The sequence below is a fragment of the Bufo gargarizans genome, chromosome 1 (assembly GCF_014858855.1).
Source record: "Bufo gargarizans isolate SCDJY-AF-19 chromosome 1, ASM1485885v1, whole genome shotgun sequence".
In the NCBI taxonomy this organism is placed as follows: Eukaryota; Metazoa; Chordata; class Amphibia; order Anura; family Bufonidae; genus Bufo; species Bufo gargarizans.
This window is the reverse complement of record NC_058080.1, coordinates 440,837,611-440,851,203: the sequence shown is the minus strand read 5'-3', so window position 1 is coordinate 440,851,203 and position 13,593 is coordinate 440,837,611. Positions and strand designations below refer to the sequence as shown.

Sequence of the window (13,593 nt, the reverse complement as noted above, 5' to 3'; positions counted from 1 at the left end):
CATATATGTAAATGAGCCTCTAGGAACAATAGTGGTGTTGTCATTACACCTAGAGGATCTGTCTGCAACTGTTGCGCCCTCTTTACTTTGACAGACAGGCCCAGGCAGTGAAAACGACATCACGTCTGGCCGTAACTACTCCTAAAGCCAAAGTGGAGAGGGTGCAGTAGCTGCAGAGACAGCTGAGCCTCTAAGGGTAATAGTAACGCCCCCGTTGCTCCTAGAAGCTCATTTGCATATAATAAAACATAATTTTTTGCCGCAATGCGGGCACATATGAACATAGGACCAGTACAGATGCCTTCAGCTGCCAAGTGCACATGTAACAGGTCAGCCAGTTTCATAGGTACAAATCTGCTGACAGATGCCCTTTATGAGAAAATGTAGGCAGCATAGTTCAATTAGGCCCATGCACACGACCAAATGTGTTTTGTGGTTCACAAACAACGGATCCAGAAAATACAGATACTGACTGTTTACATGCCAAATTTCTCAGTCTCCATAATAGAAATGGCTATTGTCTGCAAAATGGACAAGAATAGAAGACGTTCTATAATTACGGGACGGACATGTGGATAAGGACAGCACACAAATGCTGTGTGTATTCTTTGTAGTTCCAAAGAAATTAATGGGTCCACGTTTGATTTGCAAAAAATGCGGATCGGATACGGACCAAAACTATAGTCATGTGAATGAGACCTTAAACTACGAACCAATAATAAGATTACGCAATTTGGCTACACTAGCTGTGTGCTTAATGCTTATTGAGCCAAAGGCTATCCTTCCCGAGTCTGCTAAGAATACATGTACAATGAATGGGGAGTAGGATGTAAGTCACTGCACAGTAACCTCTGGTGGCAGCGTATCGCCCCTCAGAACAATAAGATCAGCTACGTTGAAATCCAAAAGCCTAAGGCCCCTTTCACACGGGCGAGTTTTCCGTGCGGGTGCGATCCGTGCGGCGAACGTATGGCACCCGCACTAAATCCTGACCCATTCATTTCTATGGGGCTGCGCACATGAGCGATGTTTTTAACACATCACTTGTGCGTTCAGTTGAAATCGCAGCATGCTCTATATTTTCCGATTTTGACGTGACGCAGGCCCCATAGAAGTGAATGGGGTGTGTGAAAATCGGATGGCATCCGCAAGCAAGTACGGATGCCGTGCGATTTGCACGCATGGTTGCTAGGAGACCATCGGGATGGAGACCCGATCATTATTATTTTCCCTTATAACATGGTTATAAGGGAAAATAATAGCATTCTGAATACAGAATGCATAGTAAACCAGCGCTAGAGGGGTTAAAATAAATAAAAATAATTTAACTCACCTTAGTCCACTTGCTCGCGAAGCCGGCATCTCCTTGTGTCTCCGCTGCTGATGAACAGGACCTGGGATGAGCTGCTCCATTAAATAGAGCTTAAGGACCTTCGATGACGTCACTCCGGTCATCACATGATCTTTTACCATGGTGAATCACCATGGTAGAAGATCATGTGACGTACCATGTGATGACCGGAGTGACGTCATCGAAGGTCCTTAACCGGTATTTAATGGAGCAGCTCATCCCAGGTCCTGTTCATCAGCAGCGGAGACACAAGGAGATGCCGGCTTCGCGAGCAAGTGGACTAAGGTGAGTTAAATTATTTTTTATTTTATTTTAACCCCTCTAGCGCTGGTTTACTATGCATTCTGTATTCAGAATGCTATTATTTTCCCTTATAACCATGTTATAAGGGAAAATAATACAATCTTCAGAACATCAATCCCAAGCCCGAACTTCTATGAAGAAGTTCGGGTTTGGGTACCAAACATGCGCGATTTTTCTCACGCGAGTGCAACGCATGACAATGTTTTGCACTTGCGCAGAAAAAATCGCGCATTTTCCCGCAACGCACCCGGCTCTTAGCCGGGCCAAAAAAATGACGCCCGTGTGAAAGAGGCCTAACTCTTCCACCTACTATCCATCAGAAAGGCGGAACACCCCAATTCATATTAGACATTAATATAACATTTAGTAAAGAAATTAGTAAATAAATGACACACAGTGAAAATGATGCTCAAAAAAGGTGACACCAAATTTAGATTTCACTTTTCTAACCAATCCCTACAAAAATAGGAAATATTTCCATCATTACACAAATACATACACAAGAGGATGTATTTATGTCCTATACTGAATCTTTCGCGTATATCTCTAGGCATAGTCTTACGTGATAAGACCCGGCAGCACAATGGTTGGTACATGGATGAGTGTGTGTGTGATACTCGCTGTCGCTCACACCTAATACACACCGACATGAGCAGCTGCATCATTCTAACAGCAGGAAACATGTGGCAACTAAGGCTTACCTGAGGACTTGAAAACTTGACTTTAGGATTATTATCAATTTCCCATAATCCTTCATTGAACCCCTTCCGTTTATTTGGTTTCCCATATTTCTCTTTATTCTCTTCATATGGGAATATGTCTTTTGGTCCCAAGAAAGCTCTTAATGAGGAGAAAAATAATAATAATATAATTATAAAATATTATATATATATATATATATATATATATATACATATACATATATACATATACATATACACACACATATACACATATACATACACACACACACACACACACATACATATACACACACACATACATATACACACACACATACATATACACACACACATACATATACACACACACATACATATACACACACACTTTGAAAAGGTAGAAAGACCAAAAATAACACCTAATGACCAAAAGACAGTAGGAAAAAAACACTACTAGAAAAAACTACATGTAAAAGCGCCCTCAGGTTGGATCTAAACATTTTTTTGTTAAATGACCCCTTGCTTAGGGGGTGATAGCTATATAACACAGTGCATAGCAGAACGGAGCTAAAGCTCTGACACTCCAGCAGTGGTAAAACTACGACTCCCAAGATGTAAACTTGTTTGGATGTTCTCAGAACTCCATAGAAATGAATGGAGCATGATGGGAGTCACAGCTGGAGTACCGGTGGTTATATATACACACTTCCAAATCACACAAACCAGAATACTTGATAATGCAGTACCTAACAGATGATGGCCAATGAGATGAATTTCACAGTGTCTCTCTAATACTGGTGACATAAGACGACAAACTCCTGTGAAGTAGGACTGCACGATATCGACAAAGCAATCAGATTGCGATATGGCCGACCCAAAAAGGGGAAGGAGGAGGAAATGGTAGCGAGTCTCATAAAGCAATGGTTGACTTTTTACGTGGCTGACACCGATGTATCGCCGGCCGCTATGCTGCACAGTGCGGCCAGCGATACATTCGCTACACAGTGCGGGGAGGGGCTGGATGCAAGTCGCGGCGGGCCCCACGCACATAACTGTCTCTGTATGCAAAGTCTTTCTTTACTGCTGAAACAATCGCTCTCCTATTGAAACTCCTATTGATAAAATCACCAGCCTCCACTACTCACTATGAATGCACTGCAGCAAGCGGGCCAGCCGGCGCATGACTTCAGTCAATCGCGCTCCTGCTTCATTAATGAAGCAGGAGGAGCGGGACTGACGTCAGTCACGCGCCGGTCCGCTCGATGCAGTGTATTCATAGTGAGTACAGAGGCTGGTGATTTTATTAATAGGAGTTTATCAATAGGAGAGCAATTGTTTCAGCAGTAAAGAAAGACTTTGCATACAAAGACAGTTATGTGCGTGGTTTAGGACACATGAGGGGACATTAATAAAGTAATGCTGTGACACATATGGCCATGAGGGGGACCAACATAATATGCGTGTCATTCACACATATGATACAGGAAATAAAGGAGAAAAAAAATAAAAATCACCCCCCAATGGTGCAAAACTGCTAACAGATTGTGTCTATAGGGAATCGTAGACTGGTAAAATAAATATTAAAATTTAGGAAGTGAAAATGCAAAAATGTATACGATAAGGTAAGGGGCTATATCATCTCTATGGTAAAATCTTATGCCAATATGTTCCCCTTACCAATAAATAGTAGAACAATTAATATTCAGTATCCATATGGTTAAGCCGTCTACCATCCGATATATAGTATCATACGTAGAAACAGTAAAAATTACTTAAAATACGTAAAAAAAAAAAAAAAAAAACAAAACACACGGGTGAAATACACCACACTCACTTCACCAGGGAGCGGTGTTGTGGGATAAAGATCAAAACACCCACAAAAACCTCCTCCCTCGCCTGTCTCGCTCGTAGAGTTACTGGAAGATACGGCAGTCCAACGCTTTGTACTTCTGGTATAATCCTTTAATAAGATCAGTCAGGTATAGCTCAACGCGTTTCGGGGAATAATAAAACCCCTCTTCAGGAGAAAGGTTCAGTAGAGATATTAATAAAGACTTTGTTAATCATATGGATACTGAATATTAATTGTTCTACTATTTATTGGTAAGGGGAACATATTGGCATAAGATTTTAGCATACAGATAATATAGCCTCTAACTTTATCGTATACATTTTTACATTCTCACTTCCTAAATTTTAATATTTCTCGTGCTTTTTTCCATTGGGGGACACAGACCATGGGTATAGCTTAGAGGTATTAGTAGGAGGGACACTATGCAAATGAAAGAGCTCCTCCTCCTCGGGCTATACCCCCAGACTCCACCAGGAGGAACTCAGTCTTTGCTTAGTGTCTGGTGAAGGAGGTTGACACTCTCTGATTCTACTCCTTTTTGTTATTTTTATTCTAGATGGGGACACAGGTCGGCATGGCGCCTTCCTGGTCCCCCGTGGAGTGCCCGCCGCCGTCTTTGGGACGTTGCCTGGCTGCCTCCATTTCCCCCCAAGAAGATAAGTGGATCCGGGCTCGACCTGTTAGCTCCGGCATCCCACCAGCTGCTGGGACGCCTGCTGCCTACCCTCCTCCAGAGCACTGTTCTCCTGGATTGGAGTCAGAAGTCTGAAGAGGCGCATCCCTGCTGGTCTGGACATCGAGGGAGCATGCTGAGCAGATAAGTGTTGCCCAATCCCTCCCCCTCCCTCTGTGTCTATTTGTCTGTGGCTACCTGGGTGAACTTGAAGAAGGATCCTGATGGGGCACTTTCTTCATTTTGGCACTGGAGTACTGGCATCTCTTCCCCCTTAAACCTGTGGGCTTCAGCGCTTCTCTCGTCGGGCCTTGGCTGCTGCGCTCCCTCAGCGCCCGCCGGCAGGCCGCTCCTCCACGTGGTGTTTGTTTAAATCACGCGCGCGCTTATTTCCGCGCGCGCTTATTTCCGCGCGCGCTTATTTTCGCGCATATTTTCGCGCGTGCGCTTATTTTTGCGCATATTTTCGCGCGTGCGCTTATTTTCGCGCTTATTTTTCGCGCCATAATGACGCGTTCGGGGAGGCGGAGCCTCGGCATGCCGCTCTGACTCTCCTTACACCGGAGACTCTGTTTGCTCATGGCCGTGCAGCTCCTCATCACTCTACTCCGTTTTGTGCCAGGCAAGCTGGTAGCTCAGTGGTACTGCTGCTGCTGCCCCATGTCCAGGCTTTCTGAGTTCAAAGCCCCTTTCAGCCTTCAAAAATTGTTTATATTATTCTAGATGGGGACACAGGTCGGCATGGCGCCTTCCTGGTCCCCCGTGGAATGCCCGCTGCCGTCCTTGGACGCTGCCTGGCTGCCTCCATTGCCCCCCAAAGAAGACAAGTGGATCCGGGCTCGACCTGCAGCTCCGGTATCCCACCAGCTACTGGGTCTCCTGCTGCCACCCTCCACCAGAACACTGCACTCCTGGACAAGGAGTCAGAAGCCTGATGAGGTGCATCCCTGCTGGTCCTGGAGTCGAGGGAGAAGTTCTGCAGGAGAAGTTCTGCAGGAGCAGATAAGTATTACCTGCATCCCTGCCTTACCCCCCTCCTCCACCCCTCCTCCACGTCCCTGGGGGCCTGCGGTCCCCGCTTGGGCATCTGCCATGTCCAGCGCGGCCGCTAAATTGGTCTTAGTCGCCAAGGCAACCATGTCCTTTAATCCTGTGGCGCTAACGACTCCATCTCTCTCAGTGGTCCCCACAGTGGGTGACTGACTACGAAGAGGCAGCGTGAGCGGCAGCATCCCACCTCGGATGTCTCCGTCTCTCCACCCCCCTCACCTCGCCGGTGGCGCTTGCGGACTGCTCTTCCCCCTCCCTAGGGAGAGTAGTCCGAAGGAGAATTATCCGGCTCGGACGAGCCAGGTCCTTTTTGGACTATAGGGCATTTTCAAATCCTGTGACGCCAACCACCTCTCTAAGTGGTTTTCCACAGAAGACACCCGACTACTAACAGGGAGCGTGAGCAGCAGCATCCCTCCTCGGATGGCTCTGGCTCTCCCCCCCCCCCCCCTCGTCTAGAGGCGCGTTCGGGCGACTCTCCCCTCCCTTAGGGAGCGCAAGTCTGAAGGAGAATTTCCGGCTCTGATTAGGTCATGGAGCGGGACCCCTCGCCTAAGCTCTCCACCAGGGTGGCTGACTTAGTGGTGACTGTCCGAGACACCTTTATTCTCCAAGGGGATTCTCCTCCTTCCACTGGTCAGGAGTTCCCCCTTTTTCCGTCCAGGCAGTCGGAGACTACCATGTTCCCGGTCCATGAGGGATTTTTCCGCGGTCATGTCCAGGGCCTGGGGTGGTCTTAATAAGGTTCTCGACCACCCAGCGCATGAATATACTTTCCTTTCCCTGCTGACGGCGAGGAGAGGTGTCTCCTCCCCCTAAGGTGGATCCTCCGGTGGCCGGATTAGCCAATTATGTGGCCCTTCCTGTCTTAGTCAGTTCCTCTTTCCAGGATGCTGTAGACAGACGCATAGACTCTCTTCCAGGTCCTTTTTTCGCTGGCAGCGCGTCCCTGTGACCTACCTTTCACTCAGCAGGGGTAGCCAGTGCTCTCTCGGTGTGGTTACAACACCACCACCAGGAACTGGCGGTACGAGATGCGGCTACTAACACACTGGAGTTGGTTCTCCAGATGTCTCAGGCTTCTAAGATTCTTTGCGAAGCTTCTAGGGACATTGTTTCCCTCTTTGCCCGCAGGTTGGCCATCTCTGTCACTCAGCGCGAAGAGATTTGATTGAAGGTGTGGGATGCTGACGCCTCCACCAAGCGTTCCCTTGCTAATCTCCCCTTTGGGGTTTCCAGACCTTATGGGGATCAGCTGGACGAGTTCATCTCTGCATGCCTTTTGCCGTTTCTCATCTGGTAGGCCGTCGCCTGCTTCCTCCGCCGGGGGTCTCAGGTCGCCCGCAAAGAGCCCTTCCTTTGCACCAGCCTTCCCGGCACTAGAGGGCCCAGTCAGCCCGCCCTGCTGCTCCTAGGCCTATCACATGTCCCGATTGCGGAATCCCACCATCGATTCCTGCGCTTCGCCATTATGGGTCGACACTGTCAGTTTGTCGCCCTTCCTTCGGGTTGGCGACCACCCCGCGGGTCCTTGCCACGGTCCTGGACCGCTCATGGCGCTTCTTCGTACCAGGGGCATTCCTTTGCTGCCCTATCGGGACGATATCCGGATAGAGGCCCCCCTCTCTACCGCAGACCACGGACAGCGTCCGGATCACTGTTCAGACCCTGGAACGGTTCGGCTGGCTGGTAACTTTCCCAAACTCCTGCCTCTTCCCGTCCCAGAGGCTCTCCTTCCGGAGGGTGATTTTGGACACCTCGGCTGCCTAAGTATTCTACCAGCCTTCAAGTCCTCCCAGGTCCAGGGGGCAGTGTCGCATCTGCTGCGCTCCCCGTGCCTCTCCATTCGGGAATACTTGCAGGTCCTGGGTCTTATGGTAGCCTCTTTCGAGGCCTTCCATATGCCCAGTTTCACACTCGCCTGGCGCAACAGGAGATCCTTTACCTTTCAGCGGGTTCGGGCAGCTCTCCCTTGGTGGCTGTTCCCAAAGAACCTGAGGTCGGGGAGTTCCTTTCTCGCATTCTCCTGGACGATCGCCGCCACCGATGCCAGCATCCTGGGTTGGGGGGGGCGTTTTCCAGTCTCGCACGGTTCAAGGAATTTGGTCGGCGGCAGAGTCTCGCCTTCCAATCAACTTTCTGGAACTGAGGGCGATTTTTTCCGCTCTCTCTCTCCTATTGGACCTCTCTCCCCGCACTGGGAGGCCCGCAAGTTCAAACGGGCAATGCCGCGGCCGTGGCCTATATCGACCATCAGGGCGGGACCCGCAGCCGGATGGTGATGCAGGAGGTGAAGAGAATTCTGACGTGGGCGGAGACGCACGTTCCTGGTGTTGTCAGCAGTTTGCATTCCAGGAGTGGACAACTGGACAGCGGACTTTCTAAGCCACAACACGGTGGATCCAAGCGGGTGGTCTCTGCATCCAGAAGGGTTCGAGGAAATCTGCCACAGATGGGACCGTCCGGATGTGGACTTAATGGCGTCCGGGTTCAACAACAAGATCCCAGTGGTCCTGGCTCGCGCCCGAGATCCGGAGGCGTACGGATGGATGCGCAGATGTCTCCGTGGCAGGACTTCAGCCTCCTCTGTTTTCCTCTCCTACCAAAGGGTCTACGCCAGTTCGAGGCGGAAGGGACTCCGACCGTTCTCATCACCCCAGAGTGGCCTCGCCGCGCGTGGTTTTTTCGGACGTGGCTCGGTTGCTGGCGGACGCCCCATGGCCTCTTCCCGACGGACAGGACCTACTGTCTCAGGGCCCGTTCTGCCACCGGAATTTGCGGTCTCTTCGTTTACCGGCGTGACTGTTGAAACCGCCATCCTGATAAAGATGGGGTTCTCGGATTCAGTGGTTAGGACCATGATCAGTCCGGGGAAGTCTTCTTCCTCCCGGATTTACTATCGTACCTGGATGGCCTTCCTATCCTTTTTTGAGGGTTCGGGGTTCCCTCCCCTTCGGTTTTCCATCTTGATGGTACTGTCTTTTCTTCAGTCTGGGCTTGTGCAGGGACTGTCGCTTAGTTCCCTGTAAGGTCAGGTTTCGGCGCGGGCCGTCAGAGGTCCCTTGCTCTTAAGGGTCCGGTGGTGACCTTTCTTCGGGGGTGGCGCATTCGGTTCCCCGTATGTTCCCCCTTTGTCTCCTTGGGATCTCAATTTGGTTCTGCGCGCTCTGCAGTCGGCCCCCTTCGAGCCTTTGAGGAGGGTCTCTCTGACTGTTCTCATCTGGACTTCCTTGTGACCATAGCTTCTGATACAGCTACATAGCGTAGTGATTAAAGTTCTGGGCTATTATGCAGTGGCTGTGAGTTCACGTCCCATCACGAGCTTTTAAGTCAGACTGGTGTCGGAGCTGGCCGCTCTTTCCTGTCAGGAGACTTTCTGGTTTTCCACCAGGATTAAGTTGTGCTCCGTCCAGTCCCCTTCTTTTTGCCCAGGGTGGTCTCTCCCTTCCGCCTTGATGAGGATCTTGTCCTGCCTTCCTTTTGTCCTTCTCCGGCTAACCCCAAGGAATGCACTCTGCATTCCCTGGATGTTGTACGGGTCCTGGAGGTGTGTCTCGCGGCTACTGCTTCCGTCCGCCGTTCTTGGCGCTCTGGATCTGCTTGGCTATTTCCGCGGCTTGTCACGCTTGTGGTGGAGTTCCCCCGGCTAGAATTGCCGTTCTCTCCATTGGGGCGGAGGGGGCTTCCTGGGCAAGACGCAGTCGTGCCTCTGCGTCTCAGCTGTGTACGGCGGCCACCTGGTCGTCCTTGCATACCTTTGCAAATTTTTGTCAGTTGCATTCACTGGCTTCGGCTGATGCGGCTTTGGCCGCAGGGTTTTGCAGGCTGTGGTTCCTGTTTGACCGTTGGGGCGTTCCTCCTGGCGGTGCTGGTATTTTTTCCCACCCCATGGACTGCTTTTGGACGTCCCATGGTCTGTGTCCCCCAATGGAAAAAAGCACGAGAAAAGGAGATTTTTGTGAAACTCACCTGTAAAATCTTTTTCTCGTCTTTTCCATTGGGGGACACAGCTCCCACCCATTATTCCTGTTGCAGGAGGGGTCTTTAGTTCAGTTTTTCTGTTTCTGGTTGGACCTTATGGCTTGGTCCGATGGTTTCCATGATTTTTTCTTGCTCCTTCTCCTACTGCTTGTGCAACGCCTGAGTTCCTCCTGGTGGAGTCTGGGGGTATAGCCCGAGGAGGAGGAGCTCTTTCATTTGCATAGTGTCCCTCCTACTAATACCTCTAAGCTATACCCATGGTCTGTGTCCCCCAATGGAAAAGACGAGAAAAAGATTTTACAGGTGAGTTTCACAAAAATCTCCTTATTTCTTTTACCAGTCTATGATTCTCTATAGAAAAAATCTGTTAGCAGTTTGGCGCCATTGGGTGATTTTTTATTTTATTTCCTCTGTTCTATTGTTACTATATAGCATTACCGCATATAGTTTATCACCTAAGGCTGCCTTACTCTCCCTCAGCTTCTAATCCCCTATAATATGCCCTGAATCAGGACATTTTTTCCTATTTTTAATATACTTTGTCACTATATCCACCTTGGCGCCCTGCGTCTGTATCCTATATCTCCCCCCACAGGAGTACAGGATTAACCCTCTTTTTTCCTAACCCCGATTCACACATATTGCATCTTATGCTGGCCCCCCCCCCTCATGGCCCTGTGCGTCAGCCAAAGAATCCCCCATGACAGTGCGTCAGCCAAAGAATCCCCCATGACAGTGCGTCAGGCAAAGAATCCCCCATAACAATGTCATACCCAGACCACCATTAGTTCAAAATCCACCAAAAGCACACCTTCTGGGTCAATATTATTTCTTCTTATTTTCCTCCTCAAAAACCTAGGTGCGTCTTATAAAGCAAAAATACGGTACCTGGGCGACGGGTCACAGCAGGCGCTCCTGTGCCGGAGTCAGCAGCTCATAAGGGAAAATCCAAGCAAATAGACCTCTAGCACAATTTCCTTAAAATATCGCATCGCATATAGTTATCACAATTTTATAGGGCCCTAATCGCAATCGCACAAAATTCCCATAACGTGCAGCCCTACTGTGAAGCAAGTTATACAAACAATTGCCAACTTACGTTTCATGGGTGCCAAAAAAGAAAATGGGCATTTTGTTATTGGAAGGTTTTACGGCCCCATCGGGAAGTTCATCCACCTGTAAATACAATTGACAGAATTAATCATTTATTCCTTTGCTAATCAAGAAATCTTTACACATTATTGCAGATATTACCCCCCATACTCACAGACAGTAAAACAACGTTACTAACCAAGAAACTGTGAGGGCAAAAGGAAATCGGTCACCAGATTTAAAGGGGTTGTCCGGGTTCAGAAACTTCCTCCCGGCAGTGGTACGGTGATGTCACCGGCTCTGATGGGTGGGCTTTAGTGCTGCCCTAGCCGTTTTACTGGCTAGGACAGTGCTAAATCCCGCCCATCAGTGCTGGTGACGTCACCGGGCTTCCTGGCAGCCCCATGGAGAGCCCTGGATCGCCAAAAAAATGCCTTTGCCATGCGCGACTTAGAGCAGGGCAAAGAAGAGCATCAGAGCATGAACTGCTCCGATGCTCCTGTCAGGGGGGCTGTCGGGGTGAAAATGGAGGCATGTCCGGGTTCAGCTCTGAACCCGGACAACCCCTTTAAGTTGCCCTATCTGACAGCAGCATAAACTAGTGCCAGAAACCTGAAATTACATGGTGGGTCATGTTTTTTCTTTTTAGAGTCTTTTATTTTTAACACAAAAAATTAGTTCTCATTTGTGTCATTGGGGGACACAGGCAAGACCATGGGACATTCTAAAGCAGTCCCAAGGGTGGGCCAGAAAACTAAACCGGTCAGTAAACTGCCACCTGCAGAACCTTGGGCACAAGTGATGAGTCTGCGGATGCAAAGGTGTACACCCTTGAGAAGATGTGCAAGGACAACCTGGGTGCAGCCTTACATACTTTGAGAGCCGATACCCAGTGACACATAGCCCCGGAGCTGCTCCACCGGAACAGAGTAGGCGGTAACTTGGAATGGGGGTTTATGGTCTTTGGCACGGTACGCTTCCACATTTGCCAAGCAAACCCAAGAAATGGTGGCTTTTGCCACTGCCAGTCTCTTGCTAGGGCAGTCCAGAATCACAAAGAGAGAATCCACTTTCCTAAAGACATAGATAAATGTAAATGGTTGGCACCAGATCCCGAGTGTGAAAAGCACACAAGGGGATGACATGACAAACCAAAAAGGCAAAATATCTTTGTGGAGACAAAAAAAAAGAGACAACATCTTTGGTAAAGAGGATGACATCGGATGCAGGACTATCTTATCCTGATGGAGCATTTGAAAAGGAATGCAACAGGAAAGAGCTGTGCGATCCGAAAGTCTACAAATAGAGATGATGGCCACCCTAAAAAATGTTAAAGAGGAAACAGACATATTTGCTGCAATGGTTCAAATGGCAAGGACTGGATTGTCTCAAGCACCAAATTAAGATCCCAAGTGACGACCAAGGGATAGTAGTAAGGTGGAACAGAATGCACAACCCTCTGCAGGAAATTTCGAACCGCAGAAACAGACACCAGGTTGCGTGGAAATAAAATAGAAAAGGGCTGAAACCCGACCTTTAAAAAAGGGAACTGAGACCAAGGCCCATTTCAATTTCAGATTGGAGGAAAGACGCAAGGTTACTCGATTCCTAAAGCATGTGGGAATGAGGTCTGTCCTCACACACAGGGGAAAAGGTCTTTTACGTCCTATGATAAATCCTGGAAGAGAAAGTAATCCTGGTGTGGATCATAAGCTGGATAACCGATTCCGAAAAAAAATTAAATAAATAAATAGCTCTTAGGCTCCATTTACACATCTGCAAGCGTTGTCCGGACCCATTCAGTCTCTGTGGGACTCAATGGATGTGGAGAGCACACTATGTGCTCTCCGCATCCGCATTTCCGGTCCGTAGCTCTGTATAAAATTTGAGCATGTCCTATTCTTGTCTGCAATTGCGGACAAGAATAGGCATTTCTGTGGGGGTGCCGGCCCGGTGTATTGCGGATCCGCAATGCACTACAGACATGTGAATGGACCCTTAGAACGACAGCCTCAAAAACCATGCTGTTAAACAGCAACAGTAAATTTGGTTGAAAAAGCAGGCCTTCGGGAAAGAAGATGTGCCCAAAGCAGCAGAAACCAAGTTTCATCGGCAAGAAGGGCGATTTAAATGGCAAGACACACTCAAGGTGGCCAATCCAGAGCCAGAGTACCAGAAGTCACGGAAGGAGGAAAGACACAGAAACGTGAAACAACTCCACAGGATGATGGATGCACCAACCCTGAGAGCCAGAGGACCCTGGGATCCAGCGACGAAGGAGTTTCTAATTGAAGTGGGAGGCCATAATACCCACATCTGGCTGGCCCCACCTGTTTCAAATAGCCTGGTTTTATGCTTCGCGGGTGACACTAGGGAGGCTCGTCCCCGTCGTGGCCTGCTATTGGCTCAATTTTTGAGGCTGAATACCACTCGTGGATTGGGTGGTTCCCAATATGTACCTTTTGTGAACATAGCTGGCGTGTACCCCAGTTGTTAGCTTCTAATATGGTGGCTGTTATAACGGTGTGGAATGCAATTGTTGGGGTCTTTGGGGAGAGGGAAGAGTGGGGTGTGGTCACCTGTCATTCCCTTGTGGAGTCATTCTAAA

General features: G+C 48.9%; 1 protein-coding gene across 3 annotated transcripts in view; it reads right to left on the bottom strand.

Annotated features, from left to right (window-relative positions):
• PSIP1 (PC4 and SFRS1 interacting protein 1) overlaps positions 1–13,593 on the bottom strand; it is a 118,429-nt gene that overhangs the window by 79,409 nt on the left and 25,427 nt on the right. For all 3 annotated transcript variants that reach the window (XM_044272208.1, XM_044272217.1, XM_044272198.1), the window contains exons 3-4: positions 10,993–11,069; positions 2,356–2,494 (exon numbers count right to left, since the gene is read on the bottom strand). In XM_044272208.1, the coding sequence (XP_044128143.1) occupies positions 2,356–2,494; positions 10,993–11,069 (216 nt within the window). The remainder of the gene's footprint in view (positions 1–2,355; positions 2,495–10,992; positions 11,070–13,593) is intronic.